At 41.1% G+C, this 16,642-nt stretch overlaps 1 protein-coding gene across 12 annotated transcripts in view; it reads left to right on the forward strand.

The window, feature by feature from the left end:
- The window catches only part of cacna1da (calcium channel, voltage-dependent, L type, alpha 1D subunit, a), a 274,993-nt gene that overhangs the window by 227,475 nt on the left and 30,876 nt on the right, over positions 1 to 16,642 (forward strand). For 8 of the 12 annotated variants that reach the window (XM_034166498.1, XM_034166497.1, XM_034166500.1 and 5 more), the window contains 7 exons: positions 8,181 to 8,213; positions 9,126 to 9,254; positions 9,345 to 9,410; positions 9,491 to 9,582; positions 12,292 to 12,451; positions 16,270 to 16,397; positions 16,478 to 16,574. In XM_034166498.1, coding sequence (XP_034022389.1) covers positions 8,181 to 8,213; positions 9,126 to 9,254; positions 9,345 to 9,410; positions 9,491 to 9,582; positions 12,292 to 12,451; positions 16,270 to 16,397; positions 16,478 to 16,574 — 705 coding nt within the window. The remainder of the gene's footprint in view (positions 1 to 8,180; positions 8,214 to 9,125; positions 9,255 to 9,344; positions 9,411 to 9,490; positions 9,583 to 12,291; positions 12,452 to 16,269; positions 16,398 to 16,477; positions 16,575 to 16,642) is intronic. The other 4 variants (XM_034166502.1, XM_034166505.1, XM_034166503.1 and 1 more) reach the window with 1 other exon arrangement.

Raw genomic sequence — 16,642 nt, forward strand, 5'->3', positions numbered from 1 at the left:
GAAGGGTACAGAAACATTTCTGCTGCTTTGAAGGTCCCAATGGGGCACATTCCTCCATCATCTGTAAATGGAAGAAGTTCAGATCCACAAGGACCCTTCCTAGAGCTGGCTGCTCTTCTAAACTGAGCGATCGGGGAGAAGGGTCTCACTCAGGGAGGTGACCAAGAACCCAATGGTCACTCTGTCAGAGCTCCAGCATTACTCTATGTAGAGCAGAGAACCTTCCAGAAGGACAACCATGCAGCAATCCCCAGTCAGGCCAGATGTAAACCACTCTTGAGCAGAAGGCACATGGCAGCCAACCTGAAGTTTGCCAAAAGGCACCTGAAGGACTCTCAGTTTAAGAGAAACAAAATTCTTTGGTCTTATGAGACAAAGATTCAACTAATTTGCGTGAATGCCAGGGGTCATGTTTGGAGGAAACCAGGCACCATCCCTACAGTGAAGCATGGTGGTGGTAGTATCATGCTGTGGACATGCTTTTTAGTGGCAGAGACTGGGAGACTAGTCAGGATTGAGGGAAAGATGAATGCAGCAATGTACAGAGACATCCTGGATATAAACCTGCTCCAGAGCGCTCTTGACCTCAGACTGGGGCGACGGTTCATCTTTCAGCCAGACGCTAAGCACACAGCCAAGATATCGAAGGAGTGGCTTCAGGACAACTCTGTGAATGTCCTTAAGTGGCCCAGCCAGAGTCCAGACCTGAAGGCGATTGAACATCTCTGGAGAGATCTGAAAATGGCTGTCCACCAATGCTCCCCATCCAACCTGATGGAGCTTGAGAGGTGGTGCAAAGAGGATAGGTGCGCCAAGCTTGTGGCATCATATTCAAGAAAACTTGAGGCTGTAATTGCTGTCAAGGTGCATCAACAAAGTATTGAGCAAAGGGTGTGAATACTTATGTGCATGTGATTTCTTAGTTTTTCATTTTTAATAAATTTGCAGAAATTTCAAAAATCTTTTCCATGTTGTCATTATGGGGTGTTGTGAGTAGAATTTTGAGGGGAAAAAAGTTATTTTACTCCATTTTGTAATAAGGCTGTAACATAACAAAACGTGGAAAAAAGTGAAGCGCTGTGAATACTTTCTGGATGCAGTGTAGATCACATATGAAAAATATATTGTGGAAACCACTGAATTCGCTGAAATATTTGCAGACTGACACGGATACTGCTTTAACACAGCTGAGCCTGAGGTTCTTTGCTGATCTTTTATTTGTGTCTCTGTGAATGATTGTCTGTGTTTTGTTCTGTCTTCCTGTAGTGAGCTCTTAAAGCTCAGAAAGGAGCTCATGTGTAGAGCAGGTGTGTAGACTCCAAGTCAGGTGCATGAACACTCCTGCAGTGCCTATCTACTCTCGCTCATCTTTTTACACTTCTCTTTTCTCAGTTCAGTAACATTTTTTTCAATTTTCTCTTACAGTATTTATCTCCCTCTCTCTTCTCTCTCTCACTTTAGAAGTCATTTCTTTCTTTCTGCACCGGACTGAGAGAGCTCCCCTCTGTGGCAGATTTGTTGCAGGGCACTAATGGCATGCATGAGTTGCTGCATTGCTATGAGTTCACAAACAGCTCCTCATCATCAAGTTGTCTTGCGTGTGCGTGCAATGCTTCCCGCCAACATGGCAATGCTGAACGCATGCTCATCAACGCTGTGGCCAGCATTACCTAAAGAACCTCCTCAAGCTAGCTGAACATTTTATCATGTCTGCTCATTGTGCGACTCATAATGATGATGTGTGGGGTAGCGTGGTGATGGATTTGGATGAAGCTGTGTCTGTCTGGAGGATGTCTTTGATCCGTGCTGACATTACTAGAGGACGTTTCAGTTTTAATCTTTTATTTTTTCCTTTGATATCACATTATTATGCAGGCTTGGTGCCACCACAGCTGGCAATAAATGAAAGATTTACGGTACCCTCTGTTCATTACTAATATTCTGCAGTTTTTTACCCTCACCAAGGATGGGATGTTTTAACCCAAATTAAAGAACCCTGGACAAAAGACACCATTAAGTTTTGGGATTTAGATACAACCCCAATTCCATTGACGTTAGGATGTTGTGTGAAATGCTTATTAAAAGAGAATACAATGATTTGCAAATCCTCTTCAACCTATATTCAGTTGAATACACCACAAAGATAAGATATTTAATATAAGAGAAAATTAATTGGTGCAACACAGAAATAAGTGCCGGAAATTTTAATAAGGTGCTGAAAACAAAAATATACAGCGGGACTAACGTTTCAACATGAGAATCACATCTTCCTCAGAGTCCTGAGGAGGAGGTGATTCTGTGTTGCACCAGTTATTTTTGTCTTTTACAAATTAGTCCTATTTGGTTGCACCATATTTGTTTGTGCTGTACAGAAGCACGATGAACTCTTTTTTGTTCTACAAGATATTTAATGTTCAAACTGATAAACTTTGTTGTTTTTGTGCAAATATTTGCTCATTTTGAAATAGATGCCTGCAACACGTTTCAAAAAAGCTGGGACTGGTATGTTTACCACTGTGTTACATCACCTTTCCTTGTAACAACACTCAATAAGCGTTTGGGAACTGAGGACACTAATTGTTGAAGCTTTGTAGGTGGAATTCTTTCCCATTCTTGCTTGATGTACCACTTCTGTTGTTCAACTGTCCGGGGTCTTATTTTGCGCTTCATAATGCCCCCCACATTTTCAATGGGCGACAGGTCTGGACTGCAGGCCAGTCTAGTACCCGCACTCTTTTACTACGAAGCCACGCTGTTGTAACATGTGTAGAATGTGGCTTGACATTGTCTTGCTAAAATAAGCAGGGACGTCCCAGTAAAAGATGCTGCTTGGATGGCAGCATGTGTTGCTCCAAAACCTGGATGTACAACCCCAATTCCAGTGAATTGGGAGGTTGTGTGAAATGTAAATAAAAACAGAATACTATTTGCAAATCCTCTTCAACCTATATTTAATTGAATACCCCACAAAGACAAGATATTTAATGTTCAAACTGATAAACTTTATTGTTTTTGTCCAAAAGTTTAAGAACAATGTTTGTCAACATTCAATTGCAAGGACTTTAGACATTCCATCATTTACAGTCCATAATATAATCAGAAGATTCAGAAAATCTGGAGAACTTTCTACACATAAGCGGCAAGGCGGAAAACCAACATTGAATGCCCGTGACCGTCGATCCCTCAGGCGGCACTGCATTAACAAGAGACATCATTGTGTAAAGGATCTTACCGCGTGGGCTCAGGAACACTTCAGAAAACCATTGTCAGTTAACACAGTTTGTCGCTACATCTACAAGTGCAAGTTAACACTCTACTATGCAAAACGAAAGCCAAACATCAACAACATCCAGAAACGCCACCGCCTTCTCTGGGCCTGAGCTCATTTGAAATGGACAGATGCAAAGTGGAAAAGTGTGCTGTGGTCTGATGAGTCCACATTTGAAATTGTTTTTGGAAGTCATGGACGTCGTGTCCGCCGGATAAAAGGAAAAAGACCATCCAGATTGTTACCAGCGCAAAGTTTAAAAGCCAGCATCTGTGATGGTATGGAGGTTTGTTAGTGCCCATGGTATGGGCAACTTACACATCTGTGATGGCACCATCAATACTGAAAGGTACATCCAGGTTTTGGAGCGACACATGTTGCCGTCCAAGCAATGTCTTTGTCAGGGACGTCCCTGCTTATTTCAGCCAGACCAAGCCACATTCTGCACGTGTTACAACAGCGTGGCTTTGTAGTAAAAGAGTGCGGGTACTAGACTGGCCTGCCAAAAGTCCAGACCTGTCTCCTTTTGACAACTGAAGTCGTACATCAAGCAAGAATGGGAAAGAATTCCACCTACAAAGTTTCAGCAATTAGTGTCCTCAGTTCCCAAATGCTTATTGAGTGTTGTTAGAAGGAAAGGTGATGTAACACAGTGGTAAACATACCACTGTCCCAGCTTTTTTGAAATGTGTTGCAGGCATCCATTTCAAAATGAGCAAATATTTGCACAAAAACAATAAAGTTTATCAGTTTGAACATTAAATATCCTGTCTTTGTGGTGTATTCAATTGAATATAGGTTGAAGAGGATTTGCAAATCATTGTATTCTGTTTTTATTTACATTTCACACAACTTACCAACTTCATTGGAATTGGGGTTGTAAATGGTCAGGCTATTAGGACATCCTGAAAGGATTATCGTATTATTTTATATATTTTCTGTATATTTTTCTGTTATCATTTTTTATTTTTATTTTTTGCAAGATAAATATCCTTTCTCAAAGGAAAGCATAGGTAATGGTGAAAATATTGGGTCTGGCGTGTTGTAGTTACAGTTAAACCTTTAATGTAATTTTTAGCCCTGATCTTGACATCCATATAGCCACTATTTTGGCATTTTCTTACTGTTTGTACATGGGGACACTCTCGAGTCTTGCCAAAGAGACAAATGGGAAATTGTGCTGACTTTGAACAGTCTGACGCAATGATTTAGTTTTTCATTTATGCTTAGAGTGGTGGCTATCATTAAGAAGGCTTTTAGTGACATCCGTGATATTTTCTTATGGATGTCTGCTGATATAAAAAGTGCAATTCCCCATCAATCTCTACATAGTTGGCATAGAGCTAGGATCTCCCCATTACACCACCACACCCCAAACACACACACACCTTTTTGTTAAGGTTTCTTAGATTAACCCAAAAACAAAATTGGCGTGTTCCCAAAAATAAAAAAACTGGCTTCAAACCAGATATTCAAGAAACACTTTCAAGTTGAAAAGCATGGACACCTACAACCGAAATTCTTTTTTGCTTGATTTGTAATGTTAACTGTTCACATCACATGTAGTGTACAAATGACTGCATTTCCATAGCACTTTTACATCTGATGCTCACAGCACTTTACAGTGATACCACGCACACAGGCACATACACACACACACACACACACACACAAGAACCTCTACTCCCCATTGGGAAGAACTTGGAGATTAAGAACCTCATCTGAGAGACCTTAGTGATTTTCTTATCTAACTGGGAATCAAACCAAATGTCTGTTAGTCTCCTGCCCGCCACTATATCCTCACCTCACAAATGCATTCATTTTGGTCAGACATTATTTCATCATGAAAACGTGAGAATAAAACACATTTCTGAGCCTTTTCCAGCAGTCACAGGGCATGAGGTTACACCAGAAATGTTCACTGCAATGATGTTCCATTATTATGGATTCCATTGTTTGTTGCTATATTGCTGATGGCATAGTGGTGAGAGCAGCGGACTCAACACCAGGGAACCCTCACACTGATTTTGCTGTGACACGCTTACAGTGCCTCTGGAAATATTCACAGTACTTCACTTTTTCTACATTTTGTTATGTTACAGCCTTATTCCAAAATGGATGAAATAAATTTTTTTCCTCAACGTTCTACACACAAATACCCCATAATGGCAATATGAAAAAGGTTTTTAGATTTTTGCATATGCACAAGTATTCACAACCTTTGTCATGAAGCTGAAAATTGAGCTCAGGTGTTTCCTGTTTCCACTGATCATCCTTGAGATTCTTCTACAGCTTAATTTGAGTTCACCTGGGGTAAATTCAGTTGATTGGACATGATTTGGAAAGACACACACCTGTCTACATATAAGGACTCACAGTTGACACTGCTTGTCAGAGCACAAACCAAGCATGAAGTCAAAGGAATTGTTTGTAAACATCCATGACAGGATGGTCTTGAGGCATAAATCTGGAGAAGGGTACAGAAACATTTCTACTGCTTTGAAGGTCGAACCATTGAGCACAGTGGCCTCCATCATCCATAAATGGAAGAAGTTCAAATCCACCAGGACTCTTCCTAGAGCTGGCTGCCCGTCTAAACTTGTTGAAGAAGGGCCTTAGTCAGGGAGGTGACCAAGAACCCGATGGTCACTCTGTCAGAACTCCAGCATTCCTCTGTGGAGAGAGGAGAACCTTCCAGAAAGACATCCATCTCTGCAGCAATCCCCCAATCAGGCCTGTATGGTAGAGTGGCCAGATGGAAGCCACTCATTAGTAAAAGGCACATGGCAGCCCACCTGAAGTTTGCCAAAAAGCACCTGAAGGACTCTCAGATCATGAGAAACAAAATTCTCTGGTCTGATGAGACAAAGATTGAACTCTTTGGTGTGAATGCCAGGTATCATGTTTGGAAGAAACAGGCACCATCCCTGCAGTGAAGCATGGTGGTGACAGCATCATGCTGTGGGGATGTTTTTCAGCCGCAGGAACTGGGAGACTAGTCAGGATTGAGGGAAAGATTAATGCAGCAATATACAGAGACACTCTGGATAAAAACCTGCTCCAGAGCGCTCTTGACCTTAGACTGGGGCGATAGTTCATCTTTCAGCAGGACAGTGACCCCAAGCACACAGCCAAGATGTCAAAGGAGTGGCTTCAGGACAACTCTGTGAATGTCCTTGATTGGCCCAGCCAAAGCCCAAACCTGAATCTGATTGAACATCTCTGGAGAGATCTGAAAATGGTTGTGCACCGATGCTCCCCATCCAACCTGATGGAGCTTGATAAGTGCTACAAAGAGGAATGAGGAAAAACTGCCCAAAGTTAGGTGCACCAAGCTTGCGGCATCATATTCAAGAGGACTTGAGGCTGTAATTGCTGCCAAAGGTGCATCAACAAAGTATTGAGCAAACGGTGTGAATACTTATGTGCATGTGATTTAGTTTTTTATTTTGAAAAAATTTGCAAAAATTAAAAAAAAAAAACATGTCAAGTTGTCATTATGGGGTGTTGTGAGTAGAATTTTGATAGGGAAAATTAGTTTATTGAATTTTGAAATAAGGCTGTAACATAACAAAATGAATGCTTTCCGGCTGTACTGTAGCAAATTGGCAGTGCATACGACGTTCAAAACAAATGCAGACAGCCTCACGAATACAGTTGTGTGTGGAGACTGTCTGCATTTGTTTTGATCATATTTTTTAAAATGAAGTGCTTTCTATGTTGTTTAAATGTCTTAGTGGATATTTGGGTTATCTTGAACATGTCCATCTTGAATATCTGTCTTGGGGCCAGTTTTCATTTTTTGTAAACATCAGATTGTGTTTTGGGGTCTACTACTGAACCTAGAAAAGTTGATTTGATTTCATTCTAGAGTGGGGTGCAACTGGGGTGGTCGTAGCTCCCATACTAATAGTTACATTCCTTGTCCATGTAGCCAAAAACTGTCACAATTATCACTATGACAACACTTGGGATGAAGCTGAACTGAAGAACTTGCAACACAAACTATAAACTTTGAAGATGATGCATAAAAAGGAGTGGATCCATTAACTTCAATGTTAAACATTGAAAGATGAGGTCTTTTTGTCCATGGCACAGGCATGCACTCTGATAGGTGCCTTATATTTAACTACCGTATAGGGTGTGTGCTTGTGGATATTGTGTGAACAGATATGTTAATTAAATTACTTCATGTTTAACCTTTTTATTTAGCCAGCATTTTTTTTCATGTCAGCCACTTAATCTTGTTTGCATAGTTGCTTACATCTTCAAATCCTGGAGGATTTAGGCCGTTAATGATGCCTCGCGCATATCGTGCATAGATGGAATGAGTTTTGCCATGTGTTGATGTGCATTTGCTTAAATCTGCAGACAAATGAAGATTATGGAGGGGAAATAAATCATTAACTGACAAGTTGTGGCTGTCCATGTTTTCATTATGACATGAACTCACATCATTAGTTAGATGTCATGTTGTCTAAAATCAAACATTTCAGCCATAAAAATCCATTTAATGACATCAATAATAGCCATTACACCGGGGGTGTGATAAAGTTGACTTCTATGTTTTAAGTAAAGTGATTTCATGTTGTTTGTCAGTCTGACATTACATTGTTAAGTCCTATATGTAAATGGTGACTTGCAAACCTGTGGTGTGGCAGGCTTTAAAGTATGTTAAGTTCATATTTTATTTGTCATACATGAAGTGCGATGTATGTCCAAACAGTAGACGTTAATTAATATGTGTCTGTAAGCTGTGTCCTGTCAGTTTTGAGAATTGTCCTTTGTCCTGCGTCTTGAATGACGTGTGCTGGTGTTGTATTTTAAGATGTGTGCGGCCCATTGTTTTTAAGGCCTGAGGCCTGTCCTGACTCTGTACAAAAGTAATTAATTCAGGTCTTTGATTTTAAAGCCAACGGAGACTCCTCAGTTGGATGAGATGGGGGTAAGAAGCTCCGCCCCCTGTCAGGGCTATACCATGTTTTGATCTGCATTATTTTTTTTCTGTTGTCCACAATACCTCTTATGATCTGTAATAATGCAATTTCACTTAAGTTCTCATTTTAAGATTTCCATCTTCAGTTTTGATTTCTCATGTGTGTTCTGTTTGTTCCTTTGCATATACCCTTTAAGAAATTGCTTTTCATCCTGTTAAGTGTTTAGAGTTTTATTTTATTTAATTTTTTTAACCTGACGGAGAGTGTGTCACTCAAGTGTGACGCTGTGTGTTCTGTTAGGTGACAGCGGTTTTTGGGCCGCTCCTCACGTTTGCACTGTTAACGCCACTACATGGTCTCTGTCACTGTTCTTACGTGAGGTAGCGACCCATGGATGACCCCTGGGATCAGGTCACCCAGCTTTGACCTGTGAACCTCCTTGGCTGACCCGTTTGGGTTGGCCCCACTGTGACTCTGCATGCAGTGACTCTGGACTGAGGATGCCATGCTTGTTCAGATGTGTCCTCTCAAGTATGGCGAGGTTTTCTCCAGCATGCTTGCCTCCTTGCTTCCTCCCCTGTAGGTTTGTACTGTGACAGGGCTCCTGATAGTGCTTTGGACACCGATGGAAACATATTGGCTGCAGCAGCACTGCATCAGAAACGGTGCTCTGGGTGTGCAGCACTGACTCAAGAACCATTTTGAATATATATTAAACCAGAAAAGTAATCCCTCAAATTCAGATCTGTAATGCTCTCTGATGTTCATTTGTGGATGCAGTGCTGTTTATTCAGCCCATATGTGTCTTGTACTGAAGTATGACTTTAGACCTCATAATCCAGTAAAGCACAGCCAGACGCTCTGTGTTCAGGTTGACATTGTTGCTCTGCTGTCTTCTGATTCTGGTTCATTCCTCACAGAACACAGAGGACAGTGCTCGTATCTCCATCACCTTTTTTCGTCTGTTTCGAGTCATGCGACTGGTCAAGCTCCTCAGCAGAGGGGAGGGGATCCGTACCCTGTTATGGACGTTCATCAAATCCTTCCAGGTGATGTATGAAATAATTAATTAATCACTGAGCAGAATATAATACTCATATGTTAAAGTTTTTCTGGTTTGTCCCCTCTTTTGCTTCAAGGCTCTACCATATGTTGCTCTTCTGATAGCCATGCTATTTTTCATCTATGCCGTTATTGGCATGCAGGTTGGTTTAAAAAAAAAACTTGATTGAAAGTGTTCTTCTGCTCAGCTTTTATTATATTCACATTAATGTTTCCACTTCAGATGTTTGGTAAGATCGCCATGGTGGATGGCACACAAATCAACAGAAACAACAACTTCCAGACCTTCCCGCAAGCCGTGCTACTTCTCTTCAGGTCTGTTGTAATCGTAGGTCATCAGAAAACTGGTTTGTTCCACCATTGCGTGCATCATAAACCGGGAGTTATAGTGCCATGTACTTGCATGTGTTTGTGTGTAGGTGCATTCTTGTGAATACGTTAAACCACTTCACAGTTGCACCATACGAGGTCTGTGAGAAAAGTATCGTACCTTTTTATTTTTTTTCAAAAACTATATGGATTTGATTCATATGGTTTTACGTCAGCCAAGCTTGAACCTTCGTGCGTATGCGTGAGTTTTTCCACGCCTGTCTGTAGCGTCATTCACCTGCGGGCAGGCTTTGAGTGAGCACTGCTCCACCCCCCTCGTCGGATTGTCATTGTCAGGAAAAGGCGGAATGATTTGGGCTTTTTTTCCATCAGAATTTTTTCAGAAACTGTTAGAGACAAGCAGCTGGAAACCATTCGAAAAATTTATCTGGCTTTCGGTAAAAATTTTAAGGGCTTCACAGAGAATAAGGACTGTTACTACAGCTTTAAGGACGCCCGACAATGGCGCACGGCGCGCCGTGCTCCGAGCCGCCATCGAGAGGCAGAAAACACCACATAATTTCTAAACGGATCGCTGTGTGGAGCTGGGACCGTCGTGAGCAATTTCTCTGGTTATCACAAGAGCTGGACATCAGCAATTTTCCGGCAGATTTCACTTTTAACAAGAGATTTTGTCATGGAAAGCCGCGCGGAGGCTTCGCGCGTCAGGACTGATTCGCTGATCGAGCGAGACAAAGGAACACCTCCGTTTCGGAGTGCCAGGGGACAAGTTGGGACATGCCTATCTCGGCTTTCAATGCTTACTAGCCCAGTGAGTATAAGAGAAATTGTGGAGAGCTAGGCATGTCCCAACTTGTCCCCTGGCACAGACGAGGGGGCTGGACCACTCCTCCCACAAGGCGTGCTCACAGGCGAATGACGCAACCGACAGGTGTGGAAAAAGTCACGCATGCACATGAAGGTTCAAGCTTGGCTGACGTAAAAACATGTGAATCAAATCCATATAGTTTTTGAAAAAAATAAAAAGGTACGATACTTTTCTCACAGACCTCGTAGGGAACCAGATGAACTCATTACATTTTGGAGTCGTTTACTGTATATATTTACATATTATTGAGGAATAACCATTTTCTTTTTTCCTTTATGTCCATTGCTGAAGAATCCTTTGTGATACTTTCTTTATATTCAGGAAGAGAATGTAAAACATAGAAATTACCACTCTAAGTGCAGATTTATATTTTTGCCCATCATTCTGAAGTACAAGAATAAGGGCCCCTTCACACATAATGCGAATATGTACAAATCAGGGCGATACCCATCAGGGCAGCTCGTATGAGCGCACCATGAAACATCGTGCTGACGGGCAGGTGTGCACGATGCCGATGCGATGGTTTGTGAATGCGGGAACACAGTGCCACCAGCTGCATGATGTGGTTACACATCACGCAGCTGCTGTGAAGAAAAATAAATACAAAATTTTTCAAAAATACATGTTGCGATGGTTTTGTGCATGCGGGAACACAGCAGCTTTTCACAACACCTGCTGTGAAAATAAAAAAAAAAAAAAATTTACATGCCACCCACGGGAATTGAACCTGCGCCAAAAGCTCTGATTGCTCATCAGAAACTTTACCACTGAGCTGCGATCGCTGTCCTGTAAAAGCTGCAGGAAACTGCCTCATATCAGGAAGGACATGGACGTATTTAAAAAATAAAATAAAACTGCACACCATATAAAAACAATGCATTTTATTGAATCCCTCTTATCAAGCAGGCAATACAAATATGATCCGTCTGTTCCTCTGTAGATGACTCATGGTCACAGACCTACAGTCATGAAATGACATGAATGATGAAGCAGTTCGCTCTTCTGATGCCCACAACTACTGGTCCGGTGCGTCCGGCCGCACCAGTGTTCTGCCCAACACGCGCGTCTTGTAGACCCCGCATCACAGGACTGACACCGCGTCATGTGGAACAGAGCTTACATGGGTGGTGTGACAGTCGCCTTTTGCGTGTTCTGATCTGACGGTCCTTTTCAACTTGGGGGCAGCCTGTCAATGGGCTGCAGCGTGCGTGCCCTCGCTCGCTGCAGCTAGTCGCCAAGCAATATATGTTTTCATTTATGTCCATGTGATGACAGCAAGCAGACACGCACATCACAGTGGGCAGTTTTCAACCGCCAAGTTCACGTATGTCCAAACACAGTACGTGTTGTCCAGCTGGGATGTCCAGATCCACAGCTCTCCACTGCTGCTTCTGTCAGTGGCCACACCTCCTCTCAGTTCAGCGCACACACCAACGTGTTAGTGTGTGTTTGCAAAGCCACACTCATGGGGAACCTAGACAAATTTCACATCCAGCTCGACAGTGATTGTCTGCAGACTGTTTTTATGATGATAGTACAAATGGCCACACATTTTCTAAGTGCCATGCGAGCGGTATTAGATGTTTGTGCATGTCACCTGGAATTTGGCCGACACCTGCCGCGGGAGGGTTCAATGGGCTCACACAGCACACACTTTGTCTTTCAGCTGCTGGTGTGCGCAAAAGGTTGTAGCAACAGGGCTACGAGGCAGCTACGATTTTACACGTTTTACACACTATTCTTGCTTCATGCGTACTTTATGCGCAAATCAACCAAATTCAGTTGTTGTAATGGTGTTCTTTCTGTCACGTTTGACTGCTCTCCAGGTGTGCCACTGGTGAGGCGTGGCAGGAGATCATGTTGGCCTGTATGCCAGGAAAGCTGTGCGACCCAGAGTCTGATTACAACCCCGGAGAGGAAATGACTTGTGGCAGCGGATTTGCTATAGTTTACTTCATCACCTTCTACATGCTCTGCGCCTTCCTGGTACTCAGCTAAACTAATGCTGTGCTAATTATTACTTGTGGTTTTGTGCTTAGAATAACACTGTCTGATATAGATAAGATATAGAATTGAAGTTACTCCCACAAGTTAAACCTTTGTAACCACGGTCTGGTTAACAGCAAGGATTATAATGACACAGCTCATTGTGCCTTTACAGTTTGAATGCCACAGCCTGAAATGTCCGTTTTACCAAGTAAAAGCAGTTATATTCTGCATAATCAATTTTGGGGCAATTTCTAGCCATTATTTTGCTAACAGTGAGAGGTAGGAACTAGGGAAGGGTAGAGACTAGGCATGCGAATCTCATCACTGACAACAGTTCGATACACACCTTGATACACTACCGATATGATACATATCGGTATATACATGACGATACTGACGATGCGATACGATTCACCCCTGTTCCTGATTCGATGCGATTTGATATGTATTTGATGGAGATTCAAATTCTCACAATGCGATAACGATGTGATACGATGTGATTCAACATGATGCAAAGACATTACACCAAAAATGTATTTTTGTGAAGATAGGGTTTGCGATCAAGATTTCCTGAAGTAATTGATCCCTAAACTGACATCTGTAAACTACTTAAACTGAAAGAAAATGTATATCATGAATGATATTCACGTTTTGCAACTTTCACAAATACTTATTTGTGAGACCTGTCTTCATGTTTTGTGGGATATTTTTTCACGATTTGCAGCAAAATCATTAAAGGTTCGCAGATATTCACGATTTGCGTACATTTTCATTAATGGTTTGCGGTTAATTCACGATATGCAACAGATTCACGTTTTGGGGGCAACAATTTGCATGAGGCTTATTGTTCTGAGTCTGTGTTGAAAACAGGTGCTCTACTAAATGGATTGTCAATGCGTCACCAACTCTTTCAAAACAAATGCTTTGAAGTGTTCCCTTTTATTTGCAGTTGAAACACAAGTGAATAAATAAGGATCACAGGGTTTGTTTGTTTTTTTGTTTTTTTCATGTTTAAAGGCTACAGTCAGCACAGGGTACAATTTTTCTCTAGCATGTACCACTGCAAATGTATGGGGTTAAAATTGTCTCATTAATATTTGTAAATGCACGCAGGGTGATCTACAAATAACCATTGATTTGCAAATGTGTTCAGATATCCACAAATGCAAATTTATGGGGTTAAAATTGTCTCATTAATATTTGTAAATGCACGCAGGGTGATCTACAAATAATCATTGATTTGCAAATCTGTTCAGATATCCACAAATGCAAATTTCATATTTGTAACTTGTAAATTGGTCTTTGCAAATAATGTTGTATTTGCAAATATAAAACTTAATTTGTAAAAAAAAAATTTGTAAAACTGGAAATTGCATTTGTGAATTGAGTTTCAGCGTTTGTGGATCACCAATTACACGCATTCATCGCTTTCCTCTGTGACGTAATTTTGAGACATTCTTTTCGCGAAATCCACACAGATCCACAAACAAATGCCTACTAATTTGCAAATACACACTCACGCACACTGGATATCCACTAGATGGCAGTGTGGTTCCATTCATTGATTTGGCAAGCTGAAACTATATGCTCCCGGATGAGAGAAGACCAACATTTCAGAATAAATCATTTCACATTACCGTAATGGAGGCGTCTGATGGATGGGTATGTATGTGGTGATATTGTCTGCAAGGTCAGTTATTTTTTTAAATTATGATGTGTCCGCCTATTTCATCATGGGTAGGGGGGCGGGGGTGTTAGTGTTGTACTCTTTAAGTTTTATAAGTCCGCGGACACTGATCTGTGTTACAGATACAAATCAGTTTCCTCGGATCCGCAGAGTTTCGAGGAGAATAAATGCCACTCAAAGCCTGGCTGTTGCGACAGTTGTCGTAAAGTGGGATTGGTTGGTTGCTGCGGTGACACTGTGTGGTTCCTGTGTGAAGCTTAGCTAAATGTAGCATGTGGACATTGCAAACTTTTAGAACTTTCAAGTTTTTAAAAGAAGAATTTTGCAGCATGTGTGTGTCACGGAGCACGCACAGGCGCAATGCTGTTTACGCTTATTTGAACCACTGCGTTAAAGAGTACAACACTAACACCCCCGCCCCCCTTCCCATGATGAAATCTGCGGACACATCATAATTTTAAAAAATAATTGATCTTGCAGACAATATCACCACATACATACCCATCCATCAGACACCTCCATTACGGTAATGTGAAATGATTTATTCTAAAATGTTGGTCTTCTCTCATCCAGGAGCACATACAACCTCTGGCAAAAATTATGGAATCACCGGCCTCGGAGGATGTTCATTCAGTTGTTTAATTTTGTAGAAAAAGATCACAGACATGACACAAAACTAAAGTCATTTCAAATGGCAACTTTCTGGCTTTAGGAAACACTATAAGAAATCGGGAAAAAAAAAATTGTGGCAGTCAGTAACGGTTACTTTTTTAGACCAAGCAGAGGGAAAAAAATATGGAATCACTCAATTCTGAGGAAAAAATTATGGAATCATGAAAAACAAAAGAATGCTCCAACACATCACTAGTATTTTGTTGCACCACCTCTGGCTTTTATAACAGCTTGCAGTCTCTGAGGCATGGACTTAATGAGTGACAAACAGTACTCTTCATCAATCTGGCTCCAACTTTCTCTGATTGCTGTTGCCAGATCAGCTTTGCAGGTTGGAGCCTTGTCATGGACCATTTTCTTCAACTTCCACCAAAGATTTTCAATTGGATTAAGATCCAGACTATTTGCAGGCCATGACATTGACCCTATGTGTATTTGGTCCAGAGTTTAGACACAGCTGACTGTGAACAACCAACATCTTTTGCAACATTGCGTAATGATTTACCCTCTTTTAAGAGTTTGATAATCCTCTCCTTTGTTTCAATTGACATCTCTCGTGTTGGAGCCATGATTCATGTCAGTCCACTTGGTGCAACAGCTCTCCAAGGTGTGATCACTCCTTTTTAGATGCAGACTAATGAGCAGATCTGATTTGATGCAGGTGTTAGTGTTGGGGATGAAAATTTACAGGGTGATTCCATAATTTATTCCTCAGAATTGAGTGATTCCATATTTTTTTTCCCTCTGCTTGGTCTAAAAAAGTAACCGTTACTGACTGCCACAGTTTTTTTTTTCCTGATTTCTTATAGTGTTTCTTAAAGCCAGAAAGTTGCCATTTGAAATGACTTTAGTTTTGTGTCATGTCTGTGATCTGCTTTTTTTCTACAAAATTAAACAACTGAATGAACATCCGAGGCCGGTGATTCCATAATTATTGCCAGGGGTGTAGTTTCAGCTTGCCACATCAATGAATGGAACCACACTGCCATCTAGTGGATATCCAGTGTGCGTGAGTGTGTATTTGCGAATCAGTAGGCATTTGTTTGTGGATCTGTCTGGATTTCGCGAAAAGAATGTCTCAAAATTACGTCACAGAGGAAAGCGATGAATGCGTGTAACTGGTGATCCACAAATGCTGAAAGTCAATTCACAAATACAATTTCCAGTTTTACAAATGTTATTTATTTATTTATTTTTTTCCAAATTAAGTTTTAGATTTGCAAATACAACATTATTTGCAAAGACCAATTTACAAGTTACAAATATGAAATCTGAACACATTTGCAAATCAATGATTATTTGTAGGTCATCCTGCGTGCATTTACAAATATTAATGAGACAGTTTTAACCCCATACAAATGCTCTGTTTGTAATGGTACATCCCCACTCACTGACTGTCTTACCTGTACAACCACACAAAAACACACCAATCAGACACTTTCTTTTGCTTCTCCAGATTATCAATTTGTTTGTGGCTGTCATTATGGACAACTTTGACTATCTAACACGTGATTGGTCCATCCTTGGTCCACACCACCTTGACGAATTCAAAAGAATTTGGTCGGAGTACGATCCAGAGGCAAAGTATGTACTCATTTGCTAATGTAAACATCACTTGCATGAGGTTGACTGCCATTTAAGATGTAAAATGTACTGTTCTACAGGGGCAGAATTAAGCATCTGGATGTCGTTACCCTTCTTCGTCGTATACAACCTCCTCTTGGCTTTGGGAAACTGTGTCCTCACAGAGTCGCTTGCAAGGTGTCTTATTGTATTATAAACAAAAGTGAAAGAGATGTTTTTTTGTTGCTTTCCTGTCAATATTAAAT

Source organism: Thalassophryne amazonica, chromosome 3 (assembly GCF_902500255.1).
Source record: "Thalassophryne amazonica chromosome 3, fThaAma1.1, whole genome shotgun sequence".
Classification (NCBI taxonomy): domain Eukaryota; kingdom Metazoa; phylum Chordata; class Actinopteri; order Batrachoidiformes; family Batrachoididae; genus Thalassophryne; species Thalassophryne amazonica.